Consider the following 23,769-nt stretch of genomic DNA (forward strand, 5'->3'; position numbering starts at 1 on the left):
GCCACAGGTGGAGGAAAAAAAAATTGTGACAGTGCTGTTCAAAATGCCACCAACAAAATAAATAAATGCATAGAACTGTCTCCTCATAGCACAGACACCCAAGCCAGCTGGCATCAAAAGCAAAGGACTCACAGCAAACTCGTTATCTGGATCTTTTTCTCCTTTCCTGACTGGTCGGGAGTGCGTGAACTGCTGTACCTCATTTGCTCTGTAGTAGCTAGAAAGAGGCAGAGTAAATGGTGAGTTTTCTCACTTCCCATCCTCCTTACAGAAACGTTCTTCTGTTTCCTCTCAAAACCAACCACCTTTAAACTGGACTGTAAAACAAATTTACAAAGGACACAAAGGTACTCCACCTTGTGCCTAGGCTAGTTGAGAAAAATACAGAGGAAATGTTGAGGGAAAAGGAAAAGAAATTACTTTAAGATCTGTTCAGGAACAGGTTTATCTTTATAATTAGGTGGCAGGTTCATCACAGGCTTCACAATAAAGCACTGCACATCTGAGCAGCTATAGTTAAGGATGAAAAACTATGAATCCTTTTGGGAAAATAGGAGAGGAAGAGGAATACCCTTCCTGTTTTCATCAACTGTCAGTCTTCTCAACAATTCCCTGTGTTCTTGTCATGTTTGAAGAAAAATACTTAGTAGTTCATTAACAATCATAGGCATTATATTGCTTCTTACAGTTTGTATGCTACTCACGAACTAAAAGCCAAAAAAGATAAGGGTTGCACGAATACTTCCAACTATTGAAATTCCCTGGTGAAATGCTTGGGAAGCCTGGGTGCTACCGATTTCTACTTTGGGGACAGGAAAACAAGATTCTGCACCAGGTTCTGTAACGGATGCATCTGTCGCTTCTCTCTTCCCCACCGCCCCATGGTTATTTGTCAGATTCTTCCAGCACAGTGAAGCTGCCCCTCCCTCCCAATATTTAGAGCAATAAAGGTAACTGAAGAAAGTAGGCTGTTTTTAATCAGTGAATACCTACTTAATCTTCAGCTTCTACACCTGTGAACCATGACAGAAATTAAAAAAAAAAAGTTAGTAATAGTATCCCCAAGCACAACAGCTTACAGTGGTGTTCCTCCAGAGTTCTAAGAACTGTATTGAAGGCTTTACAGAAGTAAAAACCTGTATGGAAAAGGAAAGCATAAACAATTTGACCCACATTAATAGATTATTTCTGCGAATCACCTGCCAGTTGCACTCTCAACGTGCAATGTTTTATTGGTGGGTAGGGTAGCCCCATACACCCTTTACATTTCAGTGAGGGTAGTTCTAAACAGTATTTTGAAAGCAAAGGCAAGGTCATTCTGCCCGCATTGAAGAGCCAGATGGGTACTAGCCAAATCTGAACCCAAAACCGCATAGCCACATTAGATCAAGCACTGAGCCCAAGCTAATATATTCTTTCTCTCAGGAGAGCTTATTAGCTTGGGCTTCATGCCATGCTTAGCATGCTATACAGCTTCTAGTTCAGAACTGGTGGAAGACTAGCCTGTTTTACTGTGTAGGCATTCCCTGAGACTGTGTACATCTCACTTAATATCTCCAGTACACTATTATGAAACAACCAAAGGAAGAACAAGGCATTTTATCACAAAAGCGCGTGGAAACAGATTCTAAGCAAAAGGAAAAAAGAGCCTGAGACAACAGAGGTTAAAAAAGCATGAAATTAAAACAAACTACAGAACCATCAACCCCTGCCTAACACAACAGTGATTTGGGCACTCAAACTCCTCATCTTTTCAGAAGGTGTTTGTAAGAGTCCGAGAAGAACCTGTACCAAATCCAAGCTATGCAGCTGCTCCCCTTTACAATGGGGCTATGCCAAAGACCCGGAACCAAACACCCCCAAACTTTTGGAAGAGTTCAGATCTGGATCCAAATTTTGCAGTTGAGGTTCATCTTGAGCCAAAAACATTAGAACAAACACAAACAGATGCAAAGGAAGTAGCTGAAACAAAGCAGCAATAGAAGAGGCATTTTTTGATACCAAGTTTGGTCTTGAATGAATTTTAATTTCCTATGTGGATTTAGTGCTTGGCAGGCTTATTGCAAGGGAAGCATCTGGTATCACTGTTTGAATTGTGCGTTTGTATACAGACTTTTAGGGCCAAAATGGACCATCAGATTCTAGAGTCTGGCCTGTATAACACAGGCCAGAAGCCCAGTAACTTGGTTTTTACTGATGTACATCTTCCAGGAGCACATCTGCTATTGCCTGGAAGTCACAAACAAGAATCTGATCCATCTTCACTAGGTTGCACTTGGTCACGTTCACAATTAAGAGAAAGAGGATCTTAAGCCTAGTGGTGTGCTGTGTCACAGAGTTTGGAGTTCCACCAGCATAAAGAAAAAATAAATTAAAAAAAAAAAAAAAAAGAAGGGTCGTTCATCCAACAACTTTCATCAACATAAATAATCACTTCACACTCCTTACAAAGTGACTTCTAGGGAAAAAGACAAAACCCAGCCACTTCATAAACGCTAGTTAACTTCAAGCAAGAAGAGAGCATACTTCCACTTTCTTTATATCCCACTTTCACTGCCTGTATTTTACCTCTTTCACCTAGAAATACCGAACTGGATCACATATATACCACAGCAGTCAGCACCACCTGCTTGAGAAGAAGGCACAAGAAATACTGACCTGCAATCTGTTAAGGTTTCATCCTAACAGCAGCTCATTTAACTCGGACAATATCAAGCTGTCTCTCTTTTTCAATATGTTTAAGTTCACTATTGCAATTCTGCATGGTCTTATTTTCATGCCCAGTGCCTGCCTTCAAAGCCTCCCTGGAGCAGTACGTTCCTTGCTTATTATTGTTGTTTACTAATTCTCTTATTTTAGGAAAGAGGCAGATCTTGAATGTGCAAAAACGTATTAGAACCAAAAGATACACTGTTTAGGAGAAGACTTGATCTCTTCTCCTGGAGGGGCAGTGCTGGTCATCTTCTCAGCACTAGGAAACTGGGTCAATAGCTTCAGGTTGAAGTCCTCCCTTCGTTCATACTCTTTGCCACGGTAGATAAAAATTTTATTCTGTGAGTAGCAGAAGAAAAAGAGAAATAACACTAAACAAAGCAATGAGAAGGAACTTTCCAAACATACGCAGAGTAGTCTCAGAGATCTGGTTTATATGAACGGTTGTCTCCCAGCTTAACAGACAGTCAGAACACCTGAGAGAAGAAACACAGGCTGGAGTGACAACACAGCAACTCTCAGGAGCAAGGCCCTGCAATGGCATCCTCATATTTGTCTAGAAAATTCATTGTTCCACATACAAGTGTTATTGAACATGTTCGTGCTTTCTAGCACTCTCAGAACTCATATATTCAACATATGAAATCTCAGTCAGGGGACTGATTTTAAGTAAGAGAACATGTGTCCCAAAAAGTTCTTTAACGCAGGTAACTGCATGCTCTTTGCCAGACCACTTACGGTATGAGTTAACTGAGGGATCTCCCTGTGCACAAAGACACAAGTTTTACCTCCATTCCATTCCTGACTCTCTTCAGCTACCATTAACAAAATGGCTAGCTATGGCAGTTTTGCACCACAGACTTAACAGTAGACCATGGCCAATTATTTTTCCAAACTGGCCACCAAACAGCAGTGGTTTCTGGAAGGGATGGATTCAATAACATGACCTGGAGGTGAAAGCCTTCTATGCCATCCAGTTCCACAGTCCTAAGTTAACATTTTTCTTTTTTATTAAGCTTGGCTTCCATTTAAGGCCAGCAACTTCAAACAACTCCAGTCTGAAAATGTAAACGTTCATTAATTTTAAATAATAGTTGGGAATATTTTCTAGTATGCTGCACCCTGCCCATCTGACTCACTTTGGCTAGATTCTTGTATTATAGCTAGCATAGATCCAGCAATGCTTAGCAGCAAGCTCAAACAGGAAGCATCTTTGCATTTTAACTCTTCTGCGTGGGACAGACTCTCACTAATGTGCTTGAGCATTGAAATGATCCGTGTTCTGAAAATCAGGTTGATGCAGGCTGAAAAGCAATGGGATAAATTCTTTACAAGCTAAATATTTTCCAACAGCAAAAATTGTATTTCTGAGGAAGTGTATAGGGCACAAATACAATTCTGTTTAAGTCCATATAAGAACATACCAATCATCTGACAAACCCTATGGCAATAGACTAACTTTATTAAACACAAAAAAATCTGGTTTCTTACTTGTCTTTTTTATATGCTGGAATGTTTTGAAATACTTAAGGGATTTAGATCTCTCAGTGTCATTCAAAGAACCCTATGGCAATAGGCTAACTTTATTAAAGCTGTTAACACAAAAAAATCTGGTTTCTTACTTGTCTTTTTTATATGCTGAAATGTTTTGAAATACTTAAGGGATTTAGATCTCTCAGTGTCATTCAAAGGAAAAGGAGTTTGGCATCTGAATTTTCTTGGAAGCTCTGCAAAAGTTGTGACTTTTAGGGTACCCACCACTCCAGAACTTGAGTGCTGAAGAATTCTTACCCGGAGGAAAGAGGGGAAACCCTGACCATAGTATCCAACAGCAAAGTACTCTGGTTGAGGTCTCATTGCCTTCATTATATTCTCATAAAAAGTAGCTCGTTTTTTCTGAAAAAGAAAAAGTCACCAGCATTTTCACTTTGGAGTATTCAAGGACACTGCCAGACTATAGCTCACATTCCCAGTGCCAATTCCTGATCTATTAGTTCTCCCCTACAGAATACTTTTTACAATTGATTTTTGGTACAGTATCTCATACTTATCCATTGACTTGGTTAAATATTTGGTTTGTCTGGGCCAGGATCAACTTCATTTCCTGGTTTGCAGACATGAGAACAATACCACGTTTTTTAGGATTCCAGAAGGATACATGAAATCCTTAACTATTGCAACACAGATTAAAAATAAGTATGTTCTGAAACTGAGCAGACACAAATGGTGACAAATGTCAGAGAACTGGCAGAAATAAAACTGGGCAGATGATTCTCATATGAAAGAACATAAAGACCATCTGGTTACATCTTAAAAACATAATTCAGAACCAAGATGATTCTATAGTTCTGTGTTCATACACAGTAGTTTTATCACAGAAATAACAAGGTGATGAGATTTATGGAGCCTGAAAATACACCATGCAAATGTTACCTTATTTGATTAACACTAAAAATGCTAAACATCTGCACACAATATTGTCATGCTAATTACAAGGTCAAAACCACACACTTTAAAAATTTATGAAAACATTCTTCTAACATTAAGCTTTACAAAACCATGGGTGTTATATTGGTTTGTTTGTCTTTAACATAAATGTATTTTGGGCTTATCCTGCTCAACAATATAAATAGTCATCAGCCTGCTGAAAATGCAGTAAAAAATCTTACCAGGAGATTACCAAGTCCCTCATAATCAAAGACCTTGTTTTCATACATGTCAGCCAACTCTTTGCTTAGTTGAATGGCTTTTTCCCACATCTCCATGGAGGGTGAAGGGAGGCAGGTGGGGGAAGAAGAGCACAAGCAAAATAAAAGACTCAGTTAAAGACATTCATTACCGCAGATAGGTAAACAAAAAATGCAGCTGATTTTAATTCAGGCAGTACTTTAATGCACTGCCAACCTTCCCTTAGACTCCATGCTGTACATTTTTTGCAGCAATTATTATAGTCACACAGCTCTTTTGATTTGTAGATCTGAAAGTGATTTACAAAGCAAGGTTTCTATTGTTCCTCCTCATAGGGAAAACTGAGGCACAAAGAGGTGGAAGGACATGTCTAAACAGCAAACGAGAGAAGCCCGGGTGGTCTCCTCCTACACTAATACTTCATACCCTGCATCAGGCTTCCTTGGGTTCGTCTCATTTAGCCCTGGTAGAACCATCTATGCAAAGTGCAACTAGCACAAGTTCAGCATCAGCCAGACCAGCCATACTTACTGCAATGCAAAAACTTGACAAAAGCCATTACCCAGAAAAAGAAAAGGAAAACCTATAGTTTTCTCATCTACCCAGTATCTTAAACAGGGTTAGTTTTTCAGATGCTCTTTGACTAACAAGGAAATAGAAGGATTCAAAATAGATACCCTGCTCATACCAGCACTGCGGTCTCTATTAAAAAGCCAGGCGTAAGCATCAAAGGCCTGATATGGAATCGTATCTGCTTTTAACAGAAGTTGTTTTAACAACTTCTGCCAGCTACGTTCACCAAGCCAAGTGTTTACCAGTGAACTGTAGGAACACTGCAGAGACACTCACTTTGCCCCTGTCAAAGAAGGAGATAATTTCTTGGTAGAGTTTTTCCTTGAGTTCCTGTTGTGAGTAGACATAGTAGCTGTCCCTCTGCAGGAGATGAGGGACACATGGCTTCTCGGACCACTAGTACAGAGGAAAAAAAGGCAAAGTTGAAAAAACTGGAACATTTTCAGATTAACAAATCCTTAGAGTGGATAGACTCACCTTCTGCAGAGATGCATTCAAGACAAATCCATCATCAGTGCACAGGGAGAGTGATATAAGCTGAGTTGGCTGACTAATGTAAACTAGGAATGCACACACAAAGACTACATCTCGGCAGCCTAGTTAGAACAACAAGCAGCTAGTACACAGCAACTTCTTAAGCCACTCCAGCCAGCTGCTCAGAAAAACATCCGATTACGCTCTCTCACTACACGTATAAGCAGACAGAAAGCTTCAGTTACGTGCAAATTTTTTTCTACGTGAAGAGTTCATTTCAAATCAGTTTAAGAATTCATCTGAACTTGTACAAATTTTTTAGTCATATTTACAAATAACTTTAAAATGTTACTACAAGTTTAATTATATCTGCAAAATTGGTGTGATTTTTCACTTAAGGTCTTATGCAGAGACACTAAGTGAATGTGTATGCTTCCGCTTTATTATCTGCAGAAGAAATGAAGAGGTTGACTTAAATCCAAATTAAGATGGCTTAGGCTAATGCATTTTTACACTGTTCACACGGAAGTGGAAAAAAACTGTACTATGAGCCCTAACATGGACATTTTCTCCCAGCTCACTATATCACTCTGTTTCACCAAGTGTATGTAACTAATTGATGCTAATGCTTTCATCCATTTAGCTGCTGTGCAATTTGCGAAATCGTGAAGCTCCTCAATGACCACTAGAACCTAGGTAATGCAAAGTCACATTAAAAAAAAAAAAAAAAAACAACAAACAAAAACATGAATTGTTTATTCTGAGCTGTTTGCACTTCATTTAAAACCCATACCCTGACAGCGGAAACTGAAATTGTCTTTAGTGTAATACCTGGAGCAGCTCTGCATGAAGGAGGAGAGTGTATGCTGCCTCTGTGAAGTTCTCACAGTCTGTGTGCAGGTCCCGGAGTTTATATAGATACCTAAATAAACGAAAAGCAATTGTTACTTGATGTGAAGGACTCCTGTATCAGTGTACAGAACACCAATAGAAATAAAGCCTTCTATACAGATTTATGGAGGGAAACAGCCTACCTGATATAAATGTCCTCCCGTTTCTTCTCCTTATAAAAATTCTGCAAAGAATAGGAAAAAAGTCAAACTTTTACAATGTAAAGCGCCATGCATTTGCATAATCATCTCTAGACAAGTAACTTCAGCATCAGTTTTAGATATTTCAAAGATCTTCGCTGTCATTTTGCCTACTTAGGTGCATATATCCCTGCAACCATCCCTTTAACATAAGGTGGGGCTACTATCACCTCTAGAAAAGTCAAAGAGAGAAAGTGACTTGTCCAAAGTTATACAGGCTCTTTGCAGTGGAACAGGGACTTAAGCCCACATTTCCCAAACTATCAGCTAGTCATTTTTCCTGCCTGTATTTCAGGGCTTCAGATTACCCTGTAGACAAGGACCAGCCATGTGACTTGATTTTGGACTGTACATCTTTCTACATTTTATAGCTGTCAACGGCTGGTAGCCTGATTTAGGCCCATCATTAACCAGAAATGGCATAAAGAATTACTTAAAATCCTACAAAAAAAAAAAAAATCCTTCAGAATCCACAAAAGCCAGGTCAGTAAAGAAGCACCCGTATCCAAATCCAGCCTTCCCCATACCAGCACATTGACAGTGCAGCTCATGCGGTTCTCCTTGCTTTCATCATGCATGATTGTCCTGTAGTCCAGCAGGTTCTCTAGCAGGCTGCTGACCAGCAAAGCAAACACTTCTCCAGAAGTAGACAGATATTTATGCTTCCGACAGTGCTCCAGGAGGCTGCAGATATACCCAGAGAGACGGAAGCAAATACTCAGTTACAGTTCTTACAGTGGTAAGTAGAACTTCAGTGTAAATTACCCAAACAGCCGCTCAGCTAACCGAGTCAAATACGTTTCCTGAACAGAGACTCTCATAGTGCAGAACAGCGTATCATATCCCCAGACCTGAGATACCCAAGTCAGACAGGTCAAAGCCTGCCTTGTTGATCAAAAACCTGGGTTCTATTCTTGGTGCTAAAAGAAGGCTGATTTTGCTTTAACGTTGAGCCTGCCGTTCTCCAGCTTTTCCACTTACAAGCCCCCTTGCCACTTTGGCACCTGCCTCTAGGCTTTCATCTCCAAGTTTAGGGTAGTTGTGCAAGTTGCTTGTCCAGAATAAAAGCATCATTTTAAGGCAATCAGTCTCGGAATACCCATATAGCATTAAGATCACTGTCAACTGCATTGTCTCCCTATTCACTGGAGTAATGAATTAGGGTTTCTTTGCATTAGAAAAATAGCCAAGCTGTAAAAAAGAGTGTCCATGTTTTTTATAAAACTTACAGTTTCTCCAGCAAAATCTTGTACTGTTCGTCCCCTCGGCCACCCTCCACTTCCTGGTCGAGCTTGGTTATCAACTCATTTTCAAACTGAAAAGGCAAAAAACCACAATCAAATAGACAGCAACTCTCAAGAGTGTGGTCTGAACATTAGTAATGCTTGTGGCTCGTGTTTCTGACCCGCCATCCGACACTGGTTTTACAAGCCAAGCTAGAGGACGCTTTCATTGGTGGAGCAGAATAAAAATGGTAAGTAGCCAAGACGACAAGATTGGAGCATGGAAATAGAAGTCCTCCCTCTCTCATCCTACAGTCACTGGAAAGTCATGCTCTGGGGTAATGCTTCACCTTCTCCTCCATCCATTAGCAGTTCAGTTTTGCTAGGATGGAGAAGCATCTTAGCAGCCAGCTTACAGATGATAATGGTCATTCACTCATCCTGAAGAAACTGAACTACTACCATCAGTTAAGGGCAAGTCACAACTCTCTGGCCATCATATAGACTTGTGACTACTAATCAAAGCAACTTCTCATGATGCAAGAACCAAGTCCTGTGCGATTATCTGTCTAGCCATGAAGATATGCCCTGTTATGTGCAAGTAGGTCAAGTACATAATCTCAGTTATAATTGTAGCTAGTATATAAACACCACTGGAATGGAAAATCCATGCCACACACATCCTGTTTCCTTCTACTGATTCCAAAAACCCCTGAGACCCTGGGGCCAACCACACCAAAGACTGATGACCCCAAGGGAAGAAAGATCCCGTATGCACACTGAAGCTAGGGTCTAAGCTGGTGTGAGGATGGTGCTTAGGGAGATGCACGTCACATTTGACAACAGTCTGAAATGCCAAGGTGGCTGTCTTTTGGATGGATAGCTCCTACGCATCTCCAGGGAGAAGACTGTCTACAGCATAACTATAGTGTCCCCTGCCTGCCAGTTGAGATGTTAATGTCTGATATCCCCAGAGGAACAGCTGGAAGAGTAAGTCCTTAGAAACTGCAGTGAAAACTTAACCTCAAGGCAAAAGCGAAGCTCCTCTTTTTCCTTCCTTACTTTCTGGTGCTAACTCAGTAGCAATAAAAGGTAACTTCTGGAGAAATTAGCACAGTGTTGGAACTCAGGGATCCAGGTCCTGTTCCCTGCTCTGTCCTTTTACTTGTGTAGCCTCAAGCAAATCGTGACTGTCGTTTGTATCACTGTTCTGCTTTCCATAATGGTGGCATCAGTATTCACAAATGTGTTTTCAAATTTGAAGTTAATGAGGTATTAGTCAGTATGTAAGCAACTACATAGTCCTAACACTTGACTGTCCAGCAATTTTCTTTATAGTAACTTCCATTTACAGCCAAAGATCTGTCTTGGGGGAATTTATATTGTTACTATAAATGTAACTAGACATTACTTTTTAGAGTACTCTCTTAGGGTCTACAAATTGCTTCACAATTTAGATGTGGGTATTCACACATCTGCAAATGCAGACAGGTATGAAAACAGAGGAATTCATTGATTATCAAAGTCATGCAAAGGTACAGTCAGGGACAGAACTGAAGAGTCCTGACTTCCACAAACCACTTAACAATAACTTCCCAAAGCGTTTGGCACAATACTTGTTTTGTGTGGCGTTTTTTTGTTTGTTTTGTTTTTGTTTAAATGTTCTCTTCTCCTTCTTGCCCAATGCGTACTGCGGAACATCTGTACTGAAGATACCAGGCTCCCTTACCATATGGAAGTTTCTGTTCCCACTGAAGTTAAACTCGCACTGCATCATATCAAAGAAGATGGGAATGGTAGCTTTCCGTAGCTCAGGCTCTGGGACCAGGGTTACCTCCAGGATTGGGCCTACCATTGCTGGAATGAATTTTATTTTGTGGGGACCTGCAAGAAAGTCAAAGTCAGATACATCCTAATGGCAGGATTTGGATATCCAAATGTTTAAGCACATTATTCATATAAAATAAAGACCATAAACCACAGACATTCTGCTTAGAATGCATATTTTATGTGGATAATGGCTACTTAAGGTAGAATTAACATGTTACAGCTCCAAAATTCAGGAATAGTCCAAGAAAATAATTGAACTGAATGCATGCAATATTGCAAATCACAAAGGCTCTCTGAAAAATTCTACTCTTGTCCTTCATATGGTAGAACATCCTTTATAAGGAATCTAAGAAATTATCTCAGTAGCTGATGTGAGAAAAGATTAGTTTTTGCAAGCTATTCACAGAAAAAGAAAAAGAGATTTTGTGCTCTGAAACAGCTGAACCTTAAGTCTATTTCCCCACATTAAACATGAGCAGCTTTTATAAAGAAATAAAGGATTTAAAACCCAGCTCGAGAGCTTGAATAAAGATAATTCTTTGGCTGGAACTCACCTAGGTTATACCACATATCCCTTATTTTGAAGCCAATTTCTTTCCTCATGTCCCCATACCTAGAAAAAGGTATTAGAAAGAAAAAGATTAAGAAGTCCTATGCACTGAAATTACCTTTGCAAAGCTGATGAAGAAATTTAATGGCAAAACCACAGAAATCTATTACCCTCTCCTTAAAAAAACCCCACCATACACAAACCCGAATATGCTGGGCATTTATACCAAGAGGTCTCACAGACTGTCTTCCGTACTAAGAGTCTATCAAGAAGTTCCTCAATATTACATACCTTTTGTTAGATGTTTACTTCATCTTTTTTTCTTCCTTACCCTGCCCAGCACTAATGCTCAATGCACAGAGGAAGAGAAGGGCCATATGCTATTATGGCAGAAGACTGCAGACTCCCTGAGAGCAGAATAAAGCTGCAGTCCTGCAGCTTCATGCAATTCTACCCAGGATTTTGTTGTATTTGGTGTTCTTCCCTAAAGCTTTAACTGCTGACATTGTGAGGATGCAAGAATATTTACCAGGCTTCTTAAAGCCTTCATTATTGCAGAAAAAAGATGGCAAACATTAACTATGTATGCCCTAACAAAATTCTATGTCAAGATCTACAAATATATTTATGCATTTGATTCCAGCTAAATGCAGAAGTAAAAGCTGTTCAGTGTCTTTGTGAATTTGGCCAAATTACTAAAAATTATTACTTTTGGGTTGATGAATGCCTCTGAACTGCTCTCGCTTTCGAAACAGAAAACGCAAAGAGAGGGGACTAAAAAGTTGCAGAGCTTTTAGGATTATTGCTTACCTACCTTACATAATAGCTGAGGAACTGCATAAGGTATTGCTTTGGGAACTATGGCAAGCCTTCTGTTACAGACCTTACAGTGGAAAGAATCTTTTGGGAAGGTGCTTAAATTGAGCTCAAACAGCTCAGAATCTGTCTGTCCAGACTTAGACATCCACAGTGTAAAGACCTGACATCTGTCCTAGACACCCCTCCTCCCTTTATCATCATTCATTAATCAAACACTTCCATGGCATGCTTCATCTCATTCTGAGATTGTATGAGGTATGTCTGGAACAGTACAAATGAAGCTTCTTAAAAGCAAAAAGGCCTGGCAACTTTTTAAATGTAAACTCACTTCTTGATAATTTTGTTGCGTTTGGCTTGTGAGAAGGTCTCCAGCTGGAGGGATTCATGAGTGAGAAAGGCCACTGCCAAATGGAAATAGTTATTCCAGAGCTGTGGAAGAGAAACAAGCCTAAAACAGGAGAAGACAAAGGAAAAGCAACAACCAACTCAACAGAGCTACACAGCCCCAAATGCTGTGGACATAACACAAAAGTGTTAATGAGGAAGCGTACCAACAGTGAGCTGGCAGATGAGTCTGTGTTCTCAGCCATGGCAGGCAAGCCAGAAGCATACAGAAACTTAAAATTTCTCTTTTTATCTTGTACTTTCCAACTAAGGAAGCGACAGTGGGTACACCCATACAGCATTTTGTTCTTCACTAGCCAAGCACAAATCAGCTATAGTCAGCATGCTGCTCAACTTGACCTTGTAAAGCCTGCAGCAGATGCATTTGCTTGCAACTTATTGCTGCGCTAACCACAGGTCTGTAATTCAGAACTGCTCTGCATTCAGCTGCTTTTCTATAAGGGACTATGGACATTTTCCACGGGCATGCTCCATATCAACAAATCTGTTAACAGTGGGATTTGTTTGTTATTCCTGCCTTTCAGGACTGGGGTCCATAAGAAAATCCAGAAACAATGGAACTATTACCTGGAGTTCAAAATTTGCTTGATCCAGAAAGAAACGGTTGAGTACAGAGGTAAATTGGTTCACCGCCCGGAGGAAAACCCTGGAAGAGATAAAAACAGCAAATAAAAGGTGGCTCTTGAAAAACTAACATTGCAGTTCTGGGTTTATGACTCCTACATGTAAGCTCAGGAAACAAGAATAGATCCTCCCAAACAAGACAGGTATTCCTCTACAATGCTCTTTCACCTCCTTCCCAGTAGAGGGACATTCAGGAAAAGTCATTCCTCTGTTTCTGAGCAAAAGAAACCTTGACTGGAGGTGGATGAAAACCAAAACACTTTTTGGGTTATCCAATCTCTTTGACAGTGCAGTGTCATTCCAGATGGTAGGTTCTCTTAAGTTTAGCCTATCCTCACCACTGAAGCATTCAAATAACTTGCCACTTCCATGCCCTTCTCCACACTGCACCCCTACGACACAGTGGAGCTACGCTGCCTCCATTTTGAAGATGACTTGCGTGACTGTGCCATGCAAACAGGCGTTATGTGCTTGCTGTTTCTTCACTCTGTCCCCAGTTCTGTTGATACCGCCTGTGGGAACACTAAACTTACAGGTGTATGGGCCCTGCTGTGCTACGGATAGCAGATTTTGGCCATGCTTTGCTATCTACAGATAGTAGAGCCAAAGCCATTCAAGTTGTACAGACTTAGCCAGAGAGACTGTCTCACATAAGGCCAAACAAGGTCCACAGCAGAGGACAAGAAGTGAACCTGGGTAGTTCTAGTTTACAGGCCAGCACACTAAACCCTAGACCACACTTATGTCCAACTCTAGATTTATGTTTGCCATGTGATTCCCCCAGAATTGAAACCAAAAAGGCTTCTCTGACTTATGCTGCACTCCCCAGCAGGTAAGTGACTGGATGAAAGACTGCATGGTTTTGATTGTCTGCAGGAGAAAAAAGATTTCCAGTTCTGTCAACAGAAATGTGCAGGCACTACCATTTACTGAAATCTAATTTAAATCACGCTGAAACCATAAAAGAAAATAAGCCTATGTAACTCCAGTGATATGTAAGCCTGCTTTTGTGAGTCACCCTCCTTTCAGAACCAGAAAGGGTCCAAAGCAGCAGCAAGACTTAAAATAGCAGCAACTATATACCTGCTCTGCATCATATTCATGACCATCCAGTCAGTTGCATAGACATTTTTTCCAATCAGATCCTTAAACATAATGAATGTTTCCATCAGGAAGTCCTGTTGGAAAAATAAAAGCCACAGCCCATCAGGTTGAATATAGTAGTCTTTTATCCACATGAAAATATAGGGAAATGCAAATGTTTGCAATTGCATTGATTAATGACTGCATTGATTAGCAATCAATACACTGTACCTCCTAAGAAGGATCTCTTATTGTGTGGGTATATTCCAATAACTAAATTATTTCTGACATCTCATCCATTCAACTACAGAAGGAGAAATAATTCCACAGAACATGTTGATCTGTTTAATTAAATCTGTCTTTACTGTTTTGAATTAAGCTATGTTGTAGGGAGTTCTGGTGCACAAGCTGGATTAAAAAGCAAAATCAATATTCAAGGACTTGTTTCCAAACGTCTGAATGATGACAGTGTAACAGCCCTATGCAGTATCTTCTATAAAGATGGAAATTATAATGTATTCTCACTTCCCCCAATTCGTCAAGTCTTTTCTGGTCCAGTTTAAGAAAGATAGTTAAACAGAGGTAGTGAACATGCCATCAGACACGTGGTTTAGAACATTATAGTAGAAAAGACACTTTTTGCACAAACAGTAAACTGCTCCAAACAAAGCTATATCACACCTTAAGACTTGGGCAACACAAGGTTGAATTGTAGAATAAGAAAAAAGGAAAAGAAGAGAGATGATCAAAAGAAGGTAATATCAAGAATATTGATCTCCATATTGTGGTCTCTACAGATATAAATGCTACCTATGAGCATTTAAATGGATTCTATTCTCTGCAAAGACAGCACATTAGCATTCAAAAATGAGGGGGACACAAAGAAGGTCACATGAGAAATCACCACCTTGCAAAGATCATCAGCAAAAAAAAAAATATCCTGTTGAGGTGAACAGTTTGCTCTAAAGAATTGGCAAGCGACATCGATGTAGAGACAGAAATGGGCATTTGGTGCTGCCTCAGTAAAAATCCGTTAGGCATTATTAAATCAAAGCTTGATGGAAAGGTTTGGACTTGACATGGGGCACCTTGAAGATACGAATTAACTTATAACAGTGTTAAACCAACCAAGTAATGATGCCATGCCAGGGCTAAAAATACCAAAGCAAATAAAACCCAACAATAAACCACAAAAATAAAAACAGGTTTTGCAGTAAAACAAAATGCAATGTTCTATTGGTGTTAACAACTACTTCACCACCACAAACATGGGCTTGCTTCTGTAGATTTAAGGATTTGTAAAAATTAGATTACAAATTGTTATTTTCTATCAGTACCTGTTTAAGTGATATGCGGGTAGTTTTAATGATTGTATAATTCACCCTCTGGATATGTCTTCATGTAGAAGCTTTATGAATACACACAGAAATACGAAAGAAATATTCTCCTACTTGAGTCAGAAGATGGTCAGAAGATGCAGAACTAAATGGTAAAACAAGACATCTTCAAACTTGCAAGCTGAGCTTCAGTCTGAAGTTTACATTTCAGCAAAGCTTTTAAGCACCTGTTTAGCCTTACCTTGAACTTAAGTTATGATCGTCTCCTGCTAGCTCAACTGCTCTTCAGGAAAAAGAAAAAATTCTGAACCGAGGCCCACTCAACATAAAATTTGTTTCCATTCTGCCCTGAATCCACTTTTTCCAAAACCCATCAGATTTGTCTTCCTAGCACCCTTCTTCCTTAGACACAGCATTTCTATTTTCACTCATTTATCTGACGAATACTAGCAGAATTCTTGAATCTACTTAATTTTGTTTTTTCTTCCTTCACAAAAAATTATTTGGGTAATATAAAAAGCAATTCTAAAACTAGATGATGAGTGCTCTCTATAGACGATGCAGCCGAGTGGCCTTTTAGATGCAGAAGTGACAGAAATGTGTGTGTCCTGTAGGTGGCTATGTTGCTCAACAGATTGCAAGCAATTCCAACTGCACAGGGAAAGGGAGATCACCTTGCCGTCCAAAATGAATTACAAACACCTTCTTGTGGTTTTTGATCTAGTTTTTTCAAGAAGAACACAACTCCAGACCCTTCCCCGGCCAGTATTTAAATAAGCAAGCACTTCTAAGTTGCAAAACAAGGAGTATGGGGACAAAAAAGCCACAACAGTTGCTGTGTCATGCTTCAGAGACTTGCATAAATTCTGGTTTTGGTTCTGACTTGTTCTGGGAAGTCTGGGGAAAATCCGGACAGAGCTGTTAATTCTAAGGGCCTCAAAAAAAAAAAAACAACCTAAATGTTTCACCTGGTCTCATATTGAAAGTATTTGGGGACATGAATTGTACGCACTTTTTAACATGGAGGGAACTTTGCACTGCTGCCCACTAAAGCAAGACTAAAGCATTTAATTAAACTCTAGAGGAGAAAGAATTAGAAAGAAGTAGATGAAGAGAACAGGATGACAAAGAGATACAGTGAGAACAAGAGAGGGGAAAATGCTTTTCCTTTTCACCTTCATTCACTCTTCTGGTTCCTGACTTTTTACTTGCACAGACTTAGATAGACATTAAACGTGTTTTTACTCAATGGTACAAATGCTATTCTCAGGCTCTACTGAGTCAGCAACATCCACTGTGTATACCCAGCAGGGGCGATGTGAATATATCCCCAGTGGCTGTGGCATTTCGTGCCCGTAAGTCATTGCTGATGAACACAGTATAATCACTCCAAACTGAATACAGTAACTTGAAATGACCTTTCAGAAGCAGAGTGTAATTCTTTATGGACTGAGCTAATCCCCCAGCCAGGCTGACTTACAATAATGTCCTGCCTGGTTTTGAAAGTATTGATGTAATGGTTGTAATGGAAATCATCCATCTGCCTCAGGATGGCTGTCATGCAGGCCACAAAAATACCCTAGAATAGGAAAAACCAAAACATTTTATTACTTTCCTGTAGTAAGCACTGTAAGTTCAACGCATGGCATATGCTTTCAGAGTTCTGCCTAATCAAATACCACTGATCACAATCCTGCTCATCTATGTCCTGACATCAGTGTGTGTGACTGTTTAATCCTCTACCCCAAACCAGTCAAGACTTCTCAAATTTCAAGTATGAAGTCTGGGTATAACTTTCTTTCTCCCCAGGGATCACAGTTTGCAAGAAAAACATATCCTCAAAACCATGGTATATATATATTTATATATGTATACAAATCACTTCGTTGTATCTTAAGGGTCTTTTCCAACCTAAATGATTCTATGATTTTCAAATTTACTATGGCCAACTCTAATTCTCACAGCTGACATATTGGTAATAGCATTAACTTGACCTTGGTTATCAAAAATAAGATATTGCTATATATGCCCAGCTCTTGACTTTTCCATCTTTCTGTACACGGTAAATTAAAACATACCAACTTGCTTACACCTTCTAAGATGCCACACAGTAGTCAGAAATGCCCCTTAGAGATGCCTCACCCTTCAGCATTTAATCCTATTCAGCCAAGGTGACAAAAGAGCATTTTTTCAGCAAAGACTCCTTGTGTATTAGAACTGCACTGAAAAATCAAATTCCCTGTGCACAAGGGCCCAAAGGAACTTGAAATCACAGCCAGCTGTGACTTAGTTCAAACTGCTGCTGGAATAAGACAATTTGTATCCTAATACCTGGTCTCAGAAAACCACCAAAAGCCATGTTTCAGTGGCACAGAAGCCTTCAGTTCAGGAAACTGAAAGATGATTTCATAAACCGCTGCTACACACTGAAATCTCCCAGGAGAATAAATTCCACTATAACAAATGGTAAAGTAATAACTGAAGCAAGTAAAAGGCTCTCACAATGTGTGGAGACTGTCTGCTCATTCCAATCACTGTGCGGTTTATTCTCCTTAGCAGGCGTTCCATGATCAGCTGGATGTGGACAGCAGTGGGCCCCTGGGGATATTCAATAAGGAAAATTTGAGACACTTCTTAATGTATACTGTTCTATAGAGTGCTCCCTGTGTGGGAGGGCTGCCCTGACAGTGGTTAATTGTTATTAGAGGATGCAAAAAAGGAGGTTTAAAACACATGAGCAATCGATTAAAATACTGTAGGTATACACTTGGTGGAGAGCTAATGTAATTGATCTATACCAGCTTCATTAGTTCATCCTGGCATAGCTAAACCAAACAGCTCTTCAGTTCAAACTATTTTCACAGCAACTTAGAATTAATTTCCATGATTAACGTGGCAAGTAATTGTATTCTCCTGACTGAATAATGATCACTGTCCCTATTTCATAGCAGAGAAAACAAGAAACCTTTTATGACTTGCTCAAAATAATTCAACAAGCCACCAAAACATTTTGGTCCCTAGAAAGGAAAGTAATTGCTTTTTGTACTGTAGCGATAACCACTAATTCAACCTTTCATGGCTTCTTTTTAGACACAACTACTTTACGTGCAAAGAGATTCAAAGAACTATACAGCAATGCAACACAATTTCTGTAAACATCAGAACTTTGTAATTCTTTAAAGCACAAGTTGAGAACATTTCTTTGCCATAACTTCTCAAAAGAAGAATTAACCTTAATTTGCACCCTTGACAGTTCATGCTCACCACATCTTTCCGATCCAGGACTTCAAGAACATTGCTAAGTAGCTGTGAGCAGGCCTCATGGTCAGGCTTGTTCGAATTGTCATCCAACTGGCCACTTAGCTGATCTATCAGTAGCGGCAGAAGAGCATCTCTGCATTCTAAAAGATGAAACAGAGCACCACATCTTGTTGGGATCAGAAAGTTCTTCAGCATTCAGTGTACATGGGTACCACACAGTAGCTTCCTGCTCATAACTTTACCTTGGACACCAAGAGTGGCTTAAATCAACTTGAGTTACCACTAACAGACTAGAGAGAGTCATAAATAACCTGTAATTATATGTATTGCATCAAATAGCGCACTCTCACCTTCTGCCTCTTTCTAAATCAACGCACTAGATCAGGATCCTACAGTGTTAGGCATTGTATAAAGACTGAACAGCAAAAAAAGTTTCAGTTGTTCCACGGCAAAGAATATTTCTAAAGATGGATTTAATGGTAGACTACCACTGATGACTGATGTAAAGGACGTGAACTTGAAAGCCATTTCTATTTTTAAGGGTGCGTGGCCCCATGCAGAATCCACAGACTTCAATTTGCTACTTACCGGATTGTTTAAAGAGATCACTCTCGACTATCTTGGTCATGCAGTTTAGCTTCTGTCGAACTAACTGGTTGTCGGGAATACTTTGGATAAACTTGCTGAAGAGGACACTAGTGTGCAAACCACAAAGTAAGCAGATCGTAAGCATTTTCACCCAATGTGATTCTATCCTACACTTACGCTGTCCTGCACCTGGGCAAGTCAGGGAGTTTTGTCACTGTGTGGACAAGTTACCTGCAAGCAGTCTCCAGGCAAATTACTATGGAGCTCTAACTTATTTTCAAGAAACTCAGCACAAAACTTTTACTAAAACTGAACAGTATGCAGAAACTGCAGGCTTAAACCTCTTAAAATGAAGCTTGCATCCCAAGACACACTAGGTATTATCACAAAAGCTTATAAATAGGCAATACCATCTGCCCTCCAGTGCCAGCATAAGATAATACTTACTTTCACACAAAATGAAAGCAGAATTTTGCAAAGCTTCAGCAGATCACTGCTGAAACTTGAAACACTGCTATATACAAGAGCATATCCTTCCAGATGCCCCTTTCATCAAGAGTGATGACTCATTTCAATCTGCGATGCCATTAAATTAAATTCCATGTACATTTGCTGTCTGTCTACTGTTTATGAGAAAATTATTTGTGTCAGAACAAGGAGGCATGGTTGGGAGGTTCTGGGCAAAGCTATGAACACCAAAGAACAGAAATCCACAGTGTGTTGTGAATTTCCTGAATAAATACAACTTTTGTTTTTCTGACCAAGGCTGCGCCTTTGTCACACATTTCAGTTTACCTCAGAATCATTAAGAATTGGTGGAAACTTGCACAACATTTCAACATATCACTCCCCAGTCCTCAAATTCTGGTTTTCAGTAAAATCTCAACGTTCCTAAGAAAGAGCAGTTGAGATGCATAGATTCCTTCGAACTAAACTGACTTCCTTTGAAGCCCTGCAAGCGCTTCCTCAAATTCATGCACAGTATGTGCATCACCATGTCATAATCAGATTGGCTGTTTTTAGGAAAGTTTCCAAAATTCTTCCCAACAGATGAGCTGGGTTTAGAGGACAAACAAACTTCACATGATTACCTGAGCTCAACAGGGTCAAATACTAGTTTGACATCATTTATGATGCTTGGCAAATACTTTAAAGCTGCACCCTGCAAGAAAAAAAAAAACAAGGACGTGAAACACACATGGAAACTGAGTTAGACTAGCTAGTTCATTCTAAAAGGGTGTAAAGGCTCAACAACAATGCCCATAGCTTACATGGCAAATCTAGCTTTTGTCAAGAGCAAATATGTGGACACCTGTAGAGAACTGGCTTAAGATCAAATTTACGCATCCAAAGAGCCTCCAGCAACCACAGATCTGCAGGGCAGAGCGGAAAAGGTGAAGGAGGAAGGATTTGTAGCCAAGTTCTTTAGTTTTTGCAAACATCCTGCAGTTCCAGGGATTAAGCTCCTTACAGCCTGACATGAAAAGCACTCGTCAGTTAAATTGACTCAGTGTTCTGCATATTTTAGCATGTCCACATACACATTAATACATTATCTAGGTACTAGTATGGCTTTCATAAGTGTAACATCCAAACAACCAGGTGCAAGAGCAACTAAAGGTCTCTCTGTGATGTTCTATGGCTGCTGCCAGCAGATACTCTGATTGCACGAGAATCAAAGTTGGGCTTTAAATCACCCAAATGCTAATTAAAAGTTTAGAATCAATCTTTCCTTCAAACAGAGAAAAGCATGTTGGCTAGAAGAACTGAAACAAAGCAAGCAAGCTAAAGGCCTCATTGTCTTTAGCAATTTAGCAGCCGTTGCATGGTTGCGCTGCTCCTCCTGAGAGCATAAACAGAAGGTTCATAATCCAGCTGACACCAGAAAAACAAGCAAGTATAAAATCTAAGCTACATTTAGAAGTCATTTGTTTTTTCATTACTTTCATTCCCAGCATTACACTGATTTTTGCAGTAGCTTAACATTTGTATCTCCATCAAGCTTGGTGTTACTAGTTGAAGTGTCTTCCACACTACAGCAGATTACATCTTCATTGGTTGTTAACTTTCATCCTACCAGGTGCTGAAGGGTTTTCAGCAAAGCCACAGCTCTCATCTCTATTTGATAAACTTTGGGGTTTAAATATTCCTTTCCTGCCAGACACAGTTCATTAAAACAGATATTCAGAGGTGGTGTGACTCATTTGAATGGGTTTTATGTGCCTCAAAGCTTGTCCATTTTTCTGCCTTCCCCCCCCCAGCAATTGTATCAGTTGATCTAATAAGAGATATTACCTCTCCCTGCAAATTATGCATACCTTAATCTTGACAGCCTCCTCTAAAGGCCGGTCCATGAGGACATTGAAGGAGAGGAACAGCCTGCGTATTGCATCATTAAATTCATCCCCATCTTCACTTTTCCCATAAAACCTACAAAGAACAGAAAGAGCTAGTTACACACATAAATCTAGCCTAACAGCGTCATAGTAGCTGAAATACGATTTTATTCTGTGGAACAACATCTTAAAGCAGTCTCCTTCTACAAAGCCATGAGTGTAAAAATGGCATTGGAGATTCTGCAGTAATTTCCAAAAAAGGGAAAAGCTGCACTTCTTGAACTGCCATTACATCAAACTCTGCTTGTGTTCCAAGAATCAAGTAGCTCATTCTGTATTAAACAAAAAAGCCAGAATGAACATGAGGAAAGGATGCCAAACATTCACTGTACATGTTTGAAAACATGTTTTGAGACTATGGTAAAACCACTGTCATTGACCATATCCTATACTAGACAACATGTCACCCTCACCTCACCTAACAAGTAACCATGCATGCATTTGTTTCTTAAAGTTTCTTAAAATGAGGAAGTCATTCCAGGTTTTAATTTTTTTAATAAATAACAGGTTCCTTTTCAGCACTACCATATGCTGCTTATGGCATGCTACAGGTGACTAAAAGGATTCTCCTCTTCAAATTAGGTATTTCAATTTTTCCTCAACTTATTTCCTCCAGCTGTAGACAAAGGGCAGAACGATACTCTTCTTAATAATTCAAAGATAGAAGATACGCTGAAGAATATCCCCTCCAGTGGTGTTGACTGGAAGTAACTCCACTGACTTCCAAAAGGAGACATAAGGATGGCAATGACCTTGGTCTCACCTCAGGTACAATATTCGTGACTGAACAATGAATCGGAATAGGTACTTTAAGGCTTTCAGAGCAGCAAATAGCAATTCTGTCTTGCTGGAGTCATCAGCGTTTCCCACGTAACAGTTCAGTACTTTGGTGAGTTTCCTTTGGAAATAAAACAAAAAGGAGAATAAATATAGACACAGTTAAGTTTCTGTGTAAGTCCAGCTTCCTTATTCCAGAGAGGAACTACAGTCTAATAAATAGATAAAAGACAGGGGTTCCTCTTCCCAGCCTATTTCCTTCTGATATCTTTGGCTTCGTGGGCTGCCAGATTTTCACAACCAGTTCATGAATTCTCAGAAAAGTCTACAAATTTGTCTATAAATTCTAGCTTCGTGATCTGCTTTTCTTTTTCCCTAAAATGAATTGTTCAGGAATCTGGAAAACCCATTACTACTGAAAGTGTACTGACACCTTCTCCAAGTGTTAGCATTCTCATGTGTGGAGCACAAAGTTCTTCGGAAGCAATACTTGCTGAGTGCTTTGAGAACTGTGGACAGAAGTTATGTAAACATATTATGAGTATTCGCTATCTAGTCTCTGCCGAATCAGAAGATCAGGATCTTCTGAGAGTGCTATGGCAGTTAATATTCAGGCAAAATCCTCTTCATTAAACAACTCACAGCTCCCAAAGCGGTGTGTGAGTGATAGTCAAGCACACAACAGCTTTTGCACTTGCTTCCTCTACTTGCCACACTGCCAGCATCCAATTCCCTGCTTTGTCAAATTCTGGCATGTGGAGCACACGAAGGACACTATATTATAATCCACTTGGCATTATGCAGATACCACATTGTCAAGCTAAACTGGAAAGAAAGGCAAGGGAACAACAAAGCTAAGATACAGTGTGCTCATTAATCAAAGAAGTTTATTTATAGTAAAGAGAAATAAGAATGATGAATCTTCCACAGGTTACAGGGAAGAAGGAAAGGAAATCGTATGCAAGCAGTGATTGTGAGGCCAGGGCAGGGAAGAAGAAAGCAATCCAGCAGATGGGGACTTCAGAGCTTTGCGGAATCATGTCTCAGATTATCTTTAGGTTGACAGCCATCAAAAGAGGCCGAATACTCAGGACTAGGAATTCATGTGTATCAGTAAAAATAAGAAGAGATTTTTAGAGGGGAAAAGGAGTTTGGCTTCTAGTTTTGCCCTCCCTATTGGCCCCAGTTTTAACTTTTTAGTTGCCTGTTACCATGAGGGTAATGATCTTTGGGCTGAGGGGTGCTAGATCAAGGAGCTGGAAAGCCAAGAGATCCGGGTGTTATTCCTGGCTTCTCCACCAACTTTCCGGGTATCCTTGGGCATGTAAGCCATGACTA

The 23,769-nt window shown here is 39.8% G+C and overlaps 1 protein-coding gene across 1 annotated transcript in view; it reads right to left on the minus strand.

Annotated features, from left to right (window-relative positions):
• The window catches only part of DOCK5 (dedicator of cytokinesis 5), a gene marked incomplete at its 3' end in the record, with an annotated part of 63,644 nt that overhangs the window by 12,081 nt on the left and 27,794 nt on the right, over window positions 1-23,769 (minus strand). Inside the window, exons 21-42 of the mRNA XM_009580938.1 lie at window positions 22,418-22,552; window positions 21,577-21,688; window positions 20,350-20,420; window positions 19,259-19,365; window positions 18,674-18,810; window positions 17,912-18,007; window positions 16,890-16,988; window positions 14,073-14,167; window positions 12,933-13,011; window positions 12,289-12,389; window positions 11,146-11,204; window positions 10,491-10,645; window positions 8,768-8,853; window positions 8,066-8,222; window positions 7,482-7,522; window positions 7,279-7,369; window positions 6,250-6,369; window positions 5,382-5,471; window positions 4,504-4,608; window positions 2,910-3,051; window positions 421-502; window positions 133-217 (exon numbers count right to left, since the gene is read on the minus strand). Of these exons, the coding sequence (XP_009579233.1) occupies window positions 133-217; window positions 421-502; window positions 2,910-3,051; window positions 4,504-4,608; window positions 5,382-5,471; window positions 6,250-6,369; window positions 7,279-7,369; window positions 7,482-7,522; window positions 8,066-8,222; window positions 8,768-8,853; window positions 10,491-10,645; window positions 11,146-11,204; window positions 12,289-12,389; window positions 12,933-13,011; window positions 14,073-14,167; window positions 16,890-16,988; window positions 17,912-18,007; window positions 18,674-18,810; window positions 19,259-19,365; window positions 20,350-20,420; window positions 21,577-21,688; window positions 22,418-22,552 (2,245 nt within the window). The remainder of the gene's footprint in view (window positions 1-132; window positions 218-420; window positions 503-2,909; window positions 3,052-4,503; window positions 4,609-5,381; window positions 5,472-6,249; window positions 6,370-7,278; window positions 7,370-7,481; window positions 7,523-8,065; window positions 8,223-8,767; window positions 8,854-10,490; window positions 10,646-11,145; window positions 11,205-12,288; window positions 12,390-12,932; window positions 13,012-14,072; window positions 14,168-16,889; window positions 16,989-17,911; window positions 18,008-18,673; window positions 18,811-19,258; window positions 19,366-20,349; window positions 20,421-21,576; window positions 21,689-22,417; window positions 22,553-23,769) is intronic.

This window comes from Fulmarus glacialis, unplaced genomic scaffold (assembly GCF_000690835.1).
Source record: "Fulmarus glacialis isolate BGI_N327 unplaced genomic scaffold, ASM69083v1 scaffold2707, whole genome shotgun sequence".
In the NCBI taxonomy this organism is placed as follows: domain Eukaryota; kingdom Metazoa; phylum Chordata; class Aves; order Procellariiformes; family Procellariidae; genus Fulmarus; species Fulmarus glacialis.